The sequence below is a fragment of the Tamandua tetradactyla genome, chromosome 8, assembly GCF_023851605.1.
Source record: "Tamandua tetradactyla isolate mTamTet1 chromosome 8, mTamTet1.pri, whole genome shotgun sequence".
Classification (NCBI taxonomy): Eukaryota; Metazoa; Chordata; class Mammalia; order Pilosa; family Myrmecophagidae; genus Tamandua; species Tamandua tetradactyla.
Genome location: NC_135334.1, coordinates 58,743,339 through 58,757,046, shown reverse-complemented (window position 1 = coordinate 58,757,046; position 13,708 = coordinate 58,743,339). Strand labels below are relative to the sequence as shown.

The 13,708-nt window shown below is 36.4% G+C and overlaps 1 protein-coding gene across 29 annotated transcripts in view; it reads right to left on the bottom strand.

The window, feature by feature from the left end:
• SYTL2 (synaptotagmin like 2) overlaps positions 1–13,708 on the bottom strand; it is a 120,522-nt gene that overhangs the window by 11,856 nt on the left and 94,958 nt on the right. For 15 of the 29 annotated variants that reach the window (XM_077113370.1, XM_077113369.1, XM_077113374.1 and 12 more), the window contains 6 exons: positions 11,947–12,000; positions 10,690–10,737; positions 7,596–7,690; positions 4,418–4,537; positions 2,867–3,036; positions 1,654–1,756 (listed from right to left, as the gene is read on the bottom strand). In XM_077113370.1, coding sequence (XP_076969485.1) covers positions 1,654–1,756; positions 2,867–3,036; positions 4,418–4,537; positions 7,596–7,690; positions 10,690–10,737; positions 11,947–12,000 — 590 coding nt within the window. Of the gene's footprint in view, positions 1–1,653; positions 1,757–2,866; positions 3,037–4,417; positions 4,538–7,595; positions 7,775–10,689; positions 10,738–11,408; positions 11,920–11,946; positions 12,001–13,708 lie in introns of those variants that run through there. The other 14 variants (XM_077113372.1, XM_077113376.1, XM_077113384.1 and 11 more) reach the window with 6 other exon arrangements.

The following is a 13,708-nucleotide window of genomic DNA, read 5'->3' as shown; positions in this document are numbered from 1 at the left end:
AAAAATAAATTCATTCTAAAAATACAAATCAATTTTAATCCAATGCTCTGTTTTCTACCTAAGTACAAAGTATTTTTCATAAAAGAACTACTTGCTTTTCCTGCTGAAATGGTCAAGTGGAAAAGATGTGGCATCCTGACAGTTTTTTTTTAATCTAAAATACAGCCAATTCTTGATTATATATAATCATGGAAAGGATAATGGCACTTCTAATCTAAATATAATCTCTATGTGGCTTTATGCTATACTACTTGAATTTCTTTTTTGGTTGGAGCAGACTTGCCTTTCACTAAATTTACCAATTCAACTAGCTTTTTCTGAATATAGGGTTGAAGTAGTTGATCCAAAAATAGCTAGGGTGCTGGGATACAGCATAGTCAAGCTGTGGTTAAAAACTTGCTACAGAAAATCTAAAGGTGGCTAATTTATCCATGGATGACAGAGAGTTGATTTAACTGCTTTTTCCCCAAAGGATAATCAAATGCTTGGACAGAATTTTTAGAAAGAAGGAGTGAACAGTACTTCTTGTGTTTTTAGTTTAAAATTATCTGTTATTCATAACTTAGGCAGTATGATATAATTTGAGGGAAAAATCATAATATGGGTATTTGAGCCAGGTATGCTTTCCATTCATCCGTCCATCCATCTATCCCTCCAATAAACATTTTTTGAGTAACTCTATGAGACATTGTCTTAAAAGTCCAGGATACAATATAGCTAATAACCATCATTTACTAAATGTTTAAAAGATGCTAATCACTTTACCTAGATTAAGCCTTTTAATCTTCACAACTGCCCTGTGATGGAAGGAGGGAGGGACTATTATTATTTCCATTTTTAAGATCTGAAAACTATTGTTATCCCATTTTGCAGTTCTGAGTTACAGACAGATTAAGTCATTTGCCCAAAGACTCACAGTTCGTAAACAGTACAGAATTGGTTCCTGCCCTCATGGAACTTATGATCTAATAGGAAAGCACACAACTAAACCAGTACTTACAGTGCTGGATGTTCACAAAGCCTATTATGAAACAAAGGCAGCAAACTGTGGGGGGATTTAGGGATTAAGGAGAGCCTCTCACCTCTCCTTAAGGAAGGGGCATTTAAGACTGCATTTAGGGAAGAGGTATTTAGGGAAAACTGTGGGGAAGAATATTTCTTCTGACAGTACAGAAGTTTTCAGCATGAGAGAAAATGTAGTTTCTGCAAAGAACTGAAAGGAATACAGTGTGGCTGGAACACAGAATAGAAAAGGGAAGAGATGAGGCTAGAGCTCAGGTTGTGAAGGGACTGTGGGCACACTATGGGTAATGGGGATCCTGAAATGTCTTAAGCAGAGGAAAACAGAAATAACATTCAAAATTGTGTTTTGGGGAAATCATTCTGGTTGCAGTGCCCAACTTTATCAGCTGTGTGTCCTTAAGCATCTGCCTCATCTGTGATGCAGATAGTAATACCCACCTGGCAGGAGGTTTATGGGGAGTGAATGAGATAATGTACACAACATGGCATTGCAAATTGCCTCAAGCAAAGCAGATACTAGAAAATATTTATTCCTTTCCTTCTTCTCTCTTGGTGACTGATCAGAGACATGGTTATTTAAATGTATACGTCACCATTTGTGATTTTTCTATGTTAAGGGTTTATAGATACCCGAAGTGTCTCGTTATACACAGGATTCAAGGTTTTCTTCACTACGAGGGTTTTCCTCTTGCCCATTTTGCCTTTATCTGGTAACAAATAGGTCTTTACATATCTAAAAAGAGAATCGAACAGACAAGAAGGTCAGAGAAGATAAAAGTGATGTTTCCACTACAACTTTCAATTTTGATTCATTCAAAAATGCATCAAAAACTTACAGCAAATAATAATTATTTCAAAACAGTGAGAAAAGCAGTAACAAATATTCCTACCAATATTTTTATACTTAAATATCTAAAGGGATTTCAGCAGAATTGAACATTTAATATTGTTTTGAAGATTTTTAAAGGACAGTTCCCAAATTCTTCTTTTCCTTTCACATTACCTAATGCAGGGGCAGGGTAAACACCAGACCTCTAACTAGTGTATAATTCTCTGTTTCCTATTGCCAGACAGCTTTAATACTTGCAGCATTTTTTTAAGTGGTGCTACTATCTTTTGAAAAAAGAAAAAAATCAAGCCACATTCAATGTAAGATAATAAAAAATGTTGAGTCCAGTCCTATTTATGAAAAAAAAAAAAAAACAAAAAACGAAAGTAAAAAGGATTGGTACCATCACAGCAAAATAATTAAGAATCACACTTCTGCACAGGGATAAGTGGAGAAGACCATCTTTTGCAAATAAACTGAAATGCAATCAAATCTGTGATTTACAAGATGTACTTGGTAATTTTCCCTAAAGGTCTTCTGTAGGATATAATTTAAATAGGGAAACTCTTTCTAGAATCATGACTATTTTTATACTACTGAGCATTATGAAGTGTGTGGCCCACATGTCCCTACTTGTAAAGAAAGTATAAAAATGTCAGAGAGATGTGGGTTCATTCAGTCCCTCATTCTTCATTCTGCCTTAGGCTATCTAAATTCAGACTATTGAACTTAGGCCAATAGGTCACTTACCTATGAATGAAGGAATCGGACAATGGCCCTTCCAATTTGAAACATTCTGTGCTGCCCTGTGATTTTTATAATTTAATAAGCTTGGCATAAAAATGTATAAAGAAAAGAAAACAGAATTTTCCCTCCATTTTTCTCTCCAAACATTCCTTTTAACGCAGACACACATACTAACCCTCCCTTTAATTACTTTCTTTCTTTCTCAACTCCTACAAGATTAACAGTTTGAGAACCAAGAGACAGTAGGTGACTCCAAAATGTACTTACGGATCTGAGCGCTGTTTTTTAATATCCGCTGCTGCCAAGTCCTTACACTGGGCCACAAAAACATGCAGTTCCTTCAAAGACTCCACATAGTCAACTGCAAACTGAATATTTCCTCTAACTTCCAGATTGCCAAAGTCTCCACTGTAAACACTCATCACACTGCCACTCACCTGAAAGCCACAGAAACAGACAGTATGTGTCTCCATCTCATTCCTGAACCCAACATACAGAACATGGATATAATCCTGGCCTGTCATTATTTCTCTAGCTCGCATGTAAAAGCAGTTAACTTAATACAGTATAAAAAAAATAGCAACCCAGACCCAACTTGTCTTAATATACATGACCAGTGTTATCGAAACTTGTCTTAAAAAGACCAAGGTGAAAAATGAAGTGCCAAGTTATTTAGATGCTGGGTCATTTCAAAGCAGGATGATTTTATGATAGGTGGCATTCAGAGTCACATTTTTTGGCATGCATTGTGTTTCAAGACGATGTGAGAAATCCTAGGCATGCAAATCACAGTGACACTTGGCTCTATTGAATTTCCAAGGCACTAAAAAGGAATTTTACTATGCTACCCATCTACGGAATCTAACAAAATGCTTACTGAGCCATGTGTCTTTTAGAGGTCAGGAAGGGTAGAAAATGGATGATTGATTAAGGGAGTTTAAAACCTTCCCAAGGGCATACATTAGATTACTATTAGCAGAAACTCCACTTAAACAGAATTCAAAACAAAAAATGTTCAATAAATGCAGGGCTATCAATTTAAACAGATACCAAGACAAAAAAAAGTTCAAAAAATGTAGAGCTAGTAAGAATTTAAGCACAGCTTTATCATTTGATTAGCATACCTGGTGAGATAGGAGTATACATATATATATATATATCAGAGAAATATCTGGATAAGTTTACATAGATGCATTGGCATATATATATGTCTATACACATACTACCTCATATATAACAACTTCACTTTATGTAAGAAGGCCTGTGTAAGCCAATTTTTCTCAAATCAAATCGGAGCAGCTCTACTTAGGGAGCTTTCCTTTACCTTTTTCCCCTATTTTGAATCCTTCTATAAGGCAAAGCATCCCCCCTCCCATTCTTTTATGTGAATCAGTATCTTTTTTCATCAGGACTGCTAAAAGAGAGGCATATTTCTACACTTATAAACAATATATGAAAACATATCTCATAACTAGATTATAGTCACCTCACTGGATGCACGGAAAACTTTAGTAGTTCATCTGCACTAAACTAGCACAGTATGGGCAATTTAGGTTTGTTTTTGAAGTAGTTACAGCAAAAAAAAATCATGTTTATTTATAATGGATATGACCCCCTTTATACTAAAAAAAATAATAAAAATAAATTTTAAAAAAGAAAGATATAGCTAGCCAGGAACTAATTGTGGATTAGAAAAGATGCTCATGCCATTGGAATCTGAGAAACACAACAGGAGGCTGTTGTTCAATGAACAGGAGCATTGCAGAGCAGGATTCACAGATGCAGAGAGATATTAACACAGAGCCTTTGTTTACATACAGAAGACAAGGACGTCATGCCAGAGGAGCTGCTAAGATTGGTTAAAGAGCTCGGGCTCTTCTTATGTCTGCTGAGCTGGTAACTGCTTTCTGATGTTGTATCTGTTTTTCTGCCATCACTCTACAAAACATCATATAATAACACAATATTTAAATTCAGAATGAGTCAAGGTAAGAATTTCTGCTTAAGCAAAGATGATATCTTGGTATCCTACTGATCTGCGACATTTTCCAAGGTCAATGAACACCAGTGCTAGTTGCCAGGGAATGGGATTCAGGATGGGGTGGGTGGTCTTTCCTCGGACTTTCCTGAAGGAGGAGGGGAGCAGTTAGCTTCCAAAATAACAGTTTAGTTTTTTTTAATACAAGGTGATCCCAGGGTGCTACAGAATACATCTCTATTGCGATGTATTCTAATCATTTCTTTAATATTATAAATTTATACTGCTTGGAGAACTTTACCGATAAATATATGAGAAATTAATCCTATCCAGACAATAAAAGGTTGAAGATCTACTGTCAAAATATGTCATGCTTAATTCCTTTCATTATTAAAATTTGCCTTAACTTTCCTAAAAACCAAATCTTTTATTTGAGATGCAATTAAACTAGAAAAAGATCTTAGTCTGATTTATTTCAACTAAGGATTATGTTTTTTGTTTTTTTAATTTTAAATTACCTCTTACGCATTTCCATAATAGTGCTTTAGTGCTCATCTTTTTTTGAGAAATATATTTTATTTTGTTTTTTTATTTTAAATTACCTCATGCATTTCCATAATAGTGCTATAGTGCTCATCTTTTTTTGAGAAATATATTTGATAATTACACATTCTACCCACATTAGGTTTTAACACATTTCTAAAACAAACAAAAAAAAGCAATTAGATATTTAATTTTAAATATGTCCCAGGAAATATCTACCTGGGACAAGAAAGGAAAATGGCAATAACAAATTATGTCACATTTAGATCTAAGCTTAATAGGATAGTAGCTTAAAAGATTCATAATGCAGAATGAACTCCTTTTGGGGTTGGAAAGTTTATAGGGCAGTTCAGTGGCTCCTGTGGTTAGGGGAACACCTTTACGGAAGAGTAGTTAGTTCATGCCAACATATCCCAGGGCCATGCAATTATGCATCAACTTAATGAATGCCAATTCCAATGCAGATTAAGAAAGGGATTAAAGAAAAACAAAATTAATCACTAACATGGATGAGAAAAGAATCCTCCCTCAAGGATTAAAAAAAACATTTATTTTTCTCTCTCTGTTGTCACACTCTTTGCCCATAGGCTTATAGTCCATTTTCCTCTATTACAGCAAGTACTACATTCTACCTGATATATCAGACTAATTAGTGAACTACTGGAAGCATGAGACCCTGTGTTGTCAACCTAGAACAGTGCTTTGCACATAGCTGGCACTCAACAAATATGATCGATGCTAAGCCTCAAAAGGATAGTGTACAAAGGAGCAAAGCCTGATTTCATCTTCGCTTTCTTTAAAATCCAGTTCAATGCTATGTACTTTCGAAGGCAAAGTGATATGGCTTTATTCTGGCAGCTTTAATGCACAAATCCAAACAATCAGGACTTCCTTTCGTGGGGGCATCAGGTTAAAACTGAAGGGAGTTTCCCCCCCTCCCACACACAACAACGACAACAACAAAAACAGGAACCGCTATCATTTCCCTCTCAAGTTATTATATGGTTCATTTAAATGACACCCAAGTCCTACAGTATTGGGAGACAAAAGGGGATTTTCAAAAATATAAAACCACAGGAACTCCTTTCAGTGCCTACCAGTGAGTTTCAGCTAATGAGTTCCAAAGGATAAGTGATTCTTTCCAAGGTAACTGCAATGTGGGCTCTTAAGCAAATGTAAGGGCTGAATATTTTAAAGACACAGTCCCTCTAAGGTCCAAGAGCAGACAGAAGAGTATCATTTACTTGGTGCCCAGAGTGGGGAAGGTATAATTTACATGTTTTTCAGAGCTTTCCTCACATTCTATCTACTTAGAGAATTCTTGAGGATGAAGCCTCTTATTTCACCCTCAGAAATCAGACCCAAACTGCAAACAGAATCGCTAACAATTACTGGGTACTCACTATGTGCCAGGCACTGTGCTATGCATTTTCCCTGCATTATCCCACTTACTGCTCACAAACTTATGTGGTAGTTATTAAGAAACCAGACTCAGAGAGGTTAAGGAACTTGTCTGTGATCACACAGCAAATAAGTAGCACAGCCAGGACTGGGAATATCTGACTCCAAAGTTCAGGCTCCTAACTACCTGACTGCAAGAACATTGGGGTGTAAGTCAAAAGACTTGAGTTAAAGTCCTAGATCTATTTTTAATAGATGTTATATTTGGAGAAAATTAATCTCTCTGAGGCTTTTTCTTCTTTTATAAAATGGAGAAAATATTACCTCCCACGTTTAGTTAGTGAGGACTGGATATCTGCATGATTATTAAGTACCTGATATATACTAAATACTCAATCAGCAGTGGCTAATAGTCATGTTCTTACTTGAGATGGTACTGTATAGTGGTTAACAGCATAGACTGTGCAATCAGATCTGAGCTCTAGTCCTGACTCAAGCCCTTTCTTGCTAAGTGAGGTTATTTCACTTCTCTGAGCCTCAGTTCCTCATCTGTAATATTTAGGGATAATGAAGGTGTCTACCTCCTAAGGTTGTTGGGAGGATTAACGAGATAAAATATGTAAAATGTCTAAACCCAGGTAGATACACTTCAAAGTTTTTTTTAATGTCATTGTTACTTCCATTATTTTAACAAATGCTTTCAAGTTGGTCATGCTACCCAGACTAAGCACTCACAAATTTAACTCTACTCTAAACCACAGAGCAATAGTTAGCTTCTGCCAACATATCTTTGCCTGGATTCTTATTTCGTACCGACTTTGAAACAAAAGTCACATTCCCAAATCAATGCCATTTGATTTCAGTGACCAAAAGGAGTTGCAGTTTGTGTCAAATGAGATGTGCCTCGCTGTGTTCCAGGATCAACAACGCTGCTTGTACTGACTTCGAAGGCAACGGTCAGTCCTGCTGACCTCTTTGGTCTCTGTCACAGTGGAATACAAACCCACCAACCTTGGCATAGCAAAGCTGCCTATTTGGTTCCATTTTTTCTGAAGGTACAAAAGACAAACTTGCCTCATCTTGAAGAAATGCTGGAACAGACTTGCTCATCCTTTTGAGTTTGTCAGGGTGGGAAAACTGATTATCAGCTTGTGAAGGCACTGTAGAAACTAAACAGCAGCATTTTCATTTCAAAATTATTTTTATAATTGTCAAATGACATTAGGCATATGTTGAAAACACTTTTCTTTCATCTATGAACAGAGAAGTTTTTGTAAAAAGGTCAAAAGCACAGTAGTCCTCATGCGCAGGATCATGAAGTAAGCAACATGCGGTTTTCATAAATTTCACAGGGAGACAATTAGCAAGGAGTTGAACCAAATACAAAATTTAAAAAACCATTAGTTTTTTCTGAATTGATGGGTGGACTTGAATTATATTAAAGCATACTGTCAACGTGAGTTGGTTTTAACTTATTTTTTCATATCAGAACTTCTAATCACAGGACCTAAGCTATATTTTCTTGGTTCATCTCCTTGAGATACAGTATATTTCTGACATGCTACAGGCTGAAACAACTATTTCATCTGGACAGTAAAGATCTTTGTACACAATTCAATAATAAAAGTGTCCTGGCTTCTGAGAGTCTAAATGTAAGCTGGTCTGTTTACTGATCATGGGGATTAGTTCTGGTAGTGTTTCTTTCAGAATTATGAAAGTACATTTTCAAGATTAATTCTTTTTTAAAAATATAAATTATTTAGATGTCTGTCAACTCAAAGAACAATCAATAAAGATATCCCAAGGCCAAATTTAAATGATTCATGTCAGGGTACTTTAAAAAGTTAATATGAAAATGTGGCATATAGATTCTTTTTGATATAGTAAGTACAAAGGTAGAAAGCACAAAAAGGTGATGAATTCTACTTCCAGTTTACAAATCTCTAGTTAGAAAACAATTTCCTTCTTTGCTTAAGAATCACAATGTCCAAGCTTTTCTTATGTGACCCACAACTTTTATCCTGAAGATGAATGCATTAAAATCCAATAAGGTACTCAGAGCAGTTCCTGGCATATAAGAATGTTAAACATAAATAATATGACAGAGAATCTTTAAATTATCTGTTGAACATGATACAAATACATTAATTTGGCTTGATCTTTTAAAGGAACACTAGTAAAATAGACAGACAAAAGTCAAACTATAGTTGTATATAACTCAAAAGGCTCACATTGATCACATCAGCAGCTAAATTCATCTTTAATTAACATAGATCGAATGAAAGAAAAACTGAAAATTGATCTACACTTAACTAAATATACACTTGTTCACAAGTAGTTCTCACCTAGCCTTAGGCTCACAAAGGTGAAATGCACTTCAAATCAGGTGAAATGTTTCACTGGAACAATACCTGCTTTAATCACTTCCCCTTAAACAAAAATGTATGTGTGTGTTTGTGTTTATGTTGGCAACTGTATAAGATTAGACCTCATAAGGCCACAGTAAGGCCCAATAAATATGTAAAAGTCTTCTCATTATAACAGTGTTCCCTATTATTTTCAATTTATATTATTGGTACAGCATCTGAGCCAGATTCATTTATACCAACTACTCAGATGTAGTTAATTTTACATTTATGGACTTATTTATGTTTGGTTCATGATTTTGATTTCATCTTCTGGTAAGAATACACAATTCATCTAGAGAAAAGGAATAATCTTAGTCCAGGCACTAGGGGTCATTCTGCTAAATATAAAATAGGGATAAATTAATTTACCCAGGCTTCAGCACACGATTAGCCTGTTAGACTTGACCAATAACCAAGCCAATTAGGAGGTTACAAGTGAAGATACAGAAATATAGGAGTATGTATTTATAAATATATTGATTTCACTCTTCAGGCTAAATGTTGAACAAAACATTAATAGCAAGATTAAATAAGATGTCCAACCTTAAGTACATGCCAGTTCAAGAGCAACTGGCAAAGCCTCTTTATCCAAAACCCTGTCTTTTCTACTCTGCAGCAATCAGAGAAAGTAGGAATACCCACCCAGAAGGGTCGGAACCTGGAATGTCTTCTTTCCCAGGCAATTGTCAGATATTTCTTAAGTCATGTGCTGAAGTTCAGCACCTTCACTTCTGGCTGGAGGACTTCATGAGCAAGGTTTCAGGTTTCAGACTAAATGTCCCTGACTTTTCACATCAGCACTTTGCTACTCTATCTAATGCTTCCTCCATTTAGCCACTCTTCTCATTAAGACCTATTGGTACATCGAAAGACAGTTGGGAAACTGATAATTTAAAATACTGCGAACTCCTGAGAGCAGGTATGTGTATCAGTATCTTCATACCTCCACTGCCTGTGCTTATGAAACTTGCCTGAAACTGGGGAGCCAAGAAGATACACATGCTTTGCTTTGCTAGGCTCTATAAACACCTTCCTCATGTGCTTTCTGTCCTTAAGACAGTAGTCACAGCTAAATAAAGTAACCTTAATATTGAGCAGAAAAGGGCAAAGATTTTGGTCAGATGGTGGAATAAAATTAGTTGAGGAAAATTATCCACCACTTGTATATATTTATTTTTTTAGATTCAAATGCTCATTAGCTTGATATAATGAAGATATGCTGTTTGAGTCCGGTTTTGAACCTCAGAGTTTATATCCTGTACACAATAACATTTGCTCATACAGATGTATAGAGGCACATATACAACCATACCACGTAGTACTAATTGTCAAAGTACAATTCTTTCTTAGGTCCAAAAAAGCATAATTTGTCTATAGTCTTGTGCAGAATCTACAAGAAATCCAGTACTCAAGACCATACTGCAATATAAAAGTGAAGTGAAATTGGAAAGCACCAACTTGATTCTAAGTGAATCTGCAAAGTACAGAGAGACTAACAAAAGGAGCAAAATATTCATACATGTGTATGTATGTACTTATATATATATATATTTAATACACTGTTTTTCCTCAGTGGAACCACAAATTAATATCTTTAGACATAGCAACATAGAGAGTAACAAAGTGTTTTTAATAGAACCCTTGTCAGAATGAAACAGTTTTGTAAGTTGCAGGAGTTTAGTACCAATAGTAATGCTACATTAGTAATAGAGTTAGTTATTATTTAACACCATGTAGAGTGACAAAATCCTGCTACTCACTTCCTGGTATGCATTCATTTGCATCTGGTTCATGATCTGCTTTTTGATCTACTCAGAAGAGCAACATTGAAAATAAGTATCATTTCAACAGAAAGATTAAAGAGACATGAAAGTAAAACTCAAATGTCAGCTTCACAACTAAGACTAAAAAATACATCTGACATGGTTTTAGCTTGCTTTTATTCATTTCCCAATCTGATGCTTCATTAGCTTCTTTAAGGTCTTCTGTTCAACTAATAGTCCAAAGATCCACAACAGGAGATGCTCTGCGTTGTTACTTTAATTTGCTAAGCTACAGCCTGGAAATGGGAAAGAGCACTGGACTAGGAGCAAGGGAGCCAAGATTCTATTTCCAGTACTCCCACTAACCGACTAGCTCCAGGATCTTAGACATGATACTTAATGTATAAAATGAAGATAACAATCTCTGCCCCACCTACCTTAATGAAGTTTTTATAAATATAAAATGAGAAAGACAAAACTATTACATTCAAATAAGAAATTCATTCATGACCTTTGAGGAACTCCGTTGATACATTTTATGTTGGAAAGCTCAGTTATGATCATGGTGAAGATAGTTTAGCAAGAAAAACATACCAGCATACAAATGAGAAATTATACATTTCCATAAATGGTTGAATTATAAAAATCAGACCCATTTCCACCATTCCCACCCAGCACTATTACACTGATCATTTTATAACAGAACTAAGTAATACCTGATCCATTGACAAGCTTCAAGATCTTCTGGCTGTTTAACATTCAGAATCAAATAATATCATTCTCAGTCTATACTTAGTATCTATTATGAGTGGAGGCAGGACCCTTATCTTTGAACTTAAGACTTTATCAATTGCTCCCAGAGAGATCTAAATCCTGAGACTTGAGAATCAAATATAGTAACAACCTAACCCAGGGACCCCACTCTACTCTCTAGTCTTCACAATGAGTTCTGCAAGTCAGAGTAGCAAAAGTCAGCTCATACCTATAGAAACACAATTTCCTATTCAAAGAAACCCTTGTTGGCCAAGGGTCTCCAATAAGAGTCTCACAAAAAGTATCAACAGCAGAAGCTTTTTGCAAATACAAACAGTATTAAAGGCACCAAGTCAGAACCATTTTATAATAATTTAGACATTCACCACATAGTGGGAAATGGCATTTTTCTATTTTTCCAAGAGCTGCGCAGGGGTAGCTGCCCAAACCACTCCAGACCTTTATATGCAGACAGACATGCAAATACATAAAGATATTTACCATCTTCAGCACTATGTATTAATTCTTCTGGCAGATTATCTACTTTCGCTTGATCTGTTCAGGAGAAATTAACAAATGGTTAACACGGCTGACCCTTGGAGATAAAGAACAATGAGATTGTTCCTGGAAGCCCCCGGAGTTGGAAGCAGTTAGTCAAGATGCAGTGAGGGGTGCAACCATGATGTCTTCCCCCGAATACCTTCCCTTTAGATTAGCTACTTGAGCCAGTGCCATAGCGGGAGCTCCCATTTCAGCCATGATGCAGCTTACATCAGCTGCTCACTGACTCCCAAGGGTTAGAGGGTTAGCTCAGAGCAAGCAATCCGCCGGCAGCAGAAAAAAAAGCACAGGGCTGCAACAGCTTCTCTATTCTTCCGGAAAGGGTAAAATGCTAGCAATGACTAACACCTTCTCAAAGCCATGGTCTATTAACAAATATTTGTGTGTACGCATCATCGTTTGCGTATGCCTCTGGGAGGCTTGCTTGGGAAATCAACTGAAGAGATGTAACTGGGGACCAGCTGCTAAGTGGAATCTTGGCAGGCTAGTGTGAGAGTGGGTATCGGTATTTGGAAGAGAGCGTGCAGGGATACTCATCAGCTGATGGTGATTTTTTTTTTAACCCTATACATTCCTGATTACTTTAAAGCTGTACCATGGAAATCATCCCATGCTCTCACAGGCAAGAGGTTTGCTAAATTGGACAATTGTTACTAGTCTTCTTCGCAGGGCCCATCACCAACTAAGAAAGAACAATCAGGGGGTCATCTAACAAAGGACTGGACTTGCCTTCTCTGAAAGCATTCAAGTGGATGTGGGGGTTGGCCACCTGTTGAGAAGGATTTACAGAGAATTCCTATTGGAGGGGGTTTCAGGGGAGGAGGCTGTAATGGGTGAACTTCAAGGTCCCTTCCAATTCTAAAATTCCAAGATTTTGGGGAGGTTTAGGACTGCATTCCAAATCTGGAATACTTTCTTCAGAGCCCTGAAAATCGCTGAATTGAAAGTATTGTTTGTTGAAGTAGCTTTTTCTTTTCCTTTTTAAACCGTGACTTTTTAGTCTCAGTTGCAGATGCATAAAAACACAGTCTAAACATGACAACAGTCAATTATCAATCACAAAGGTTTGGTAGTGATTAACTTTCACTTGACTCTCTAATGTCAGGGGTGCATCTTAGCTTAAAAACAGTAATAACAAATCCCCTCGAAGTCGTGATTTCTAAGTCCATCTGCCTGACACCCAAGTATCTACACATATTATGCTTTTTGTTAGTACTCGAGAAATCCTTCACCAATTAAAGCCACAGCCAGTGACTAACAGTGTGCCTACGGTGCCGCCCATCAAGTAGTCTTTGGGCTTCCAGTTCCAGTATACAAAAGAAGTGCATGAATAGAAAAGAAGGATAAGAAGAAAGATAGTCCTTGAAGCCAGGGACTAATTCATCTCCATATCACACAAAATTTATCTGACACCTAGCACTGGTCATATATAATATGGTCACTTTCATAAATGCTCCTGTTAATAGTCTGATGATTTTGAATCCCAGCTCTGCTGTACGCGACACAAAAGCAGGTTACTTCTCTGAATTTCATTCTCATCTGTAAAACGGGGATAACAATTCACACCACAAACGGTTTCTTGTGAGGGTTAAATGAGATAATACGTGGTAAAACCCTTGCCAAGTATGTGGCACATAATGCTCAATAAATGTTAGCCATCGTTACTAGTATCAGCACTACCACAATCCTTTAAAATTCACTG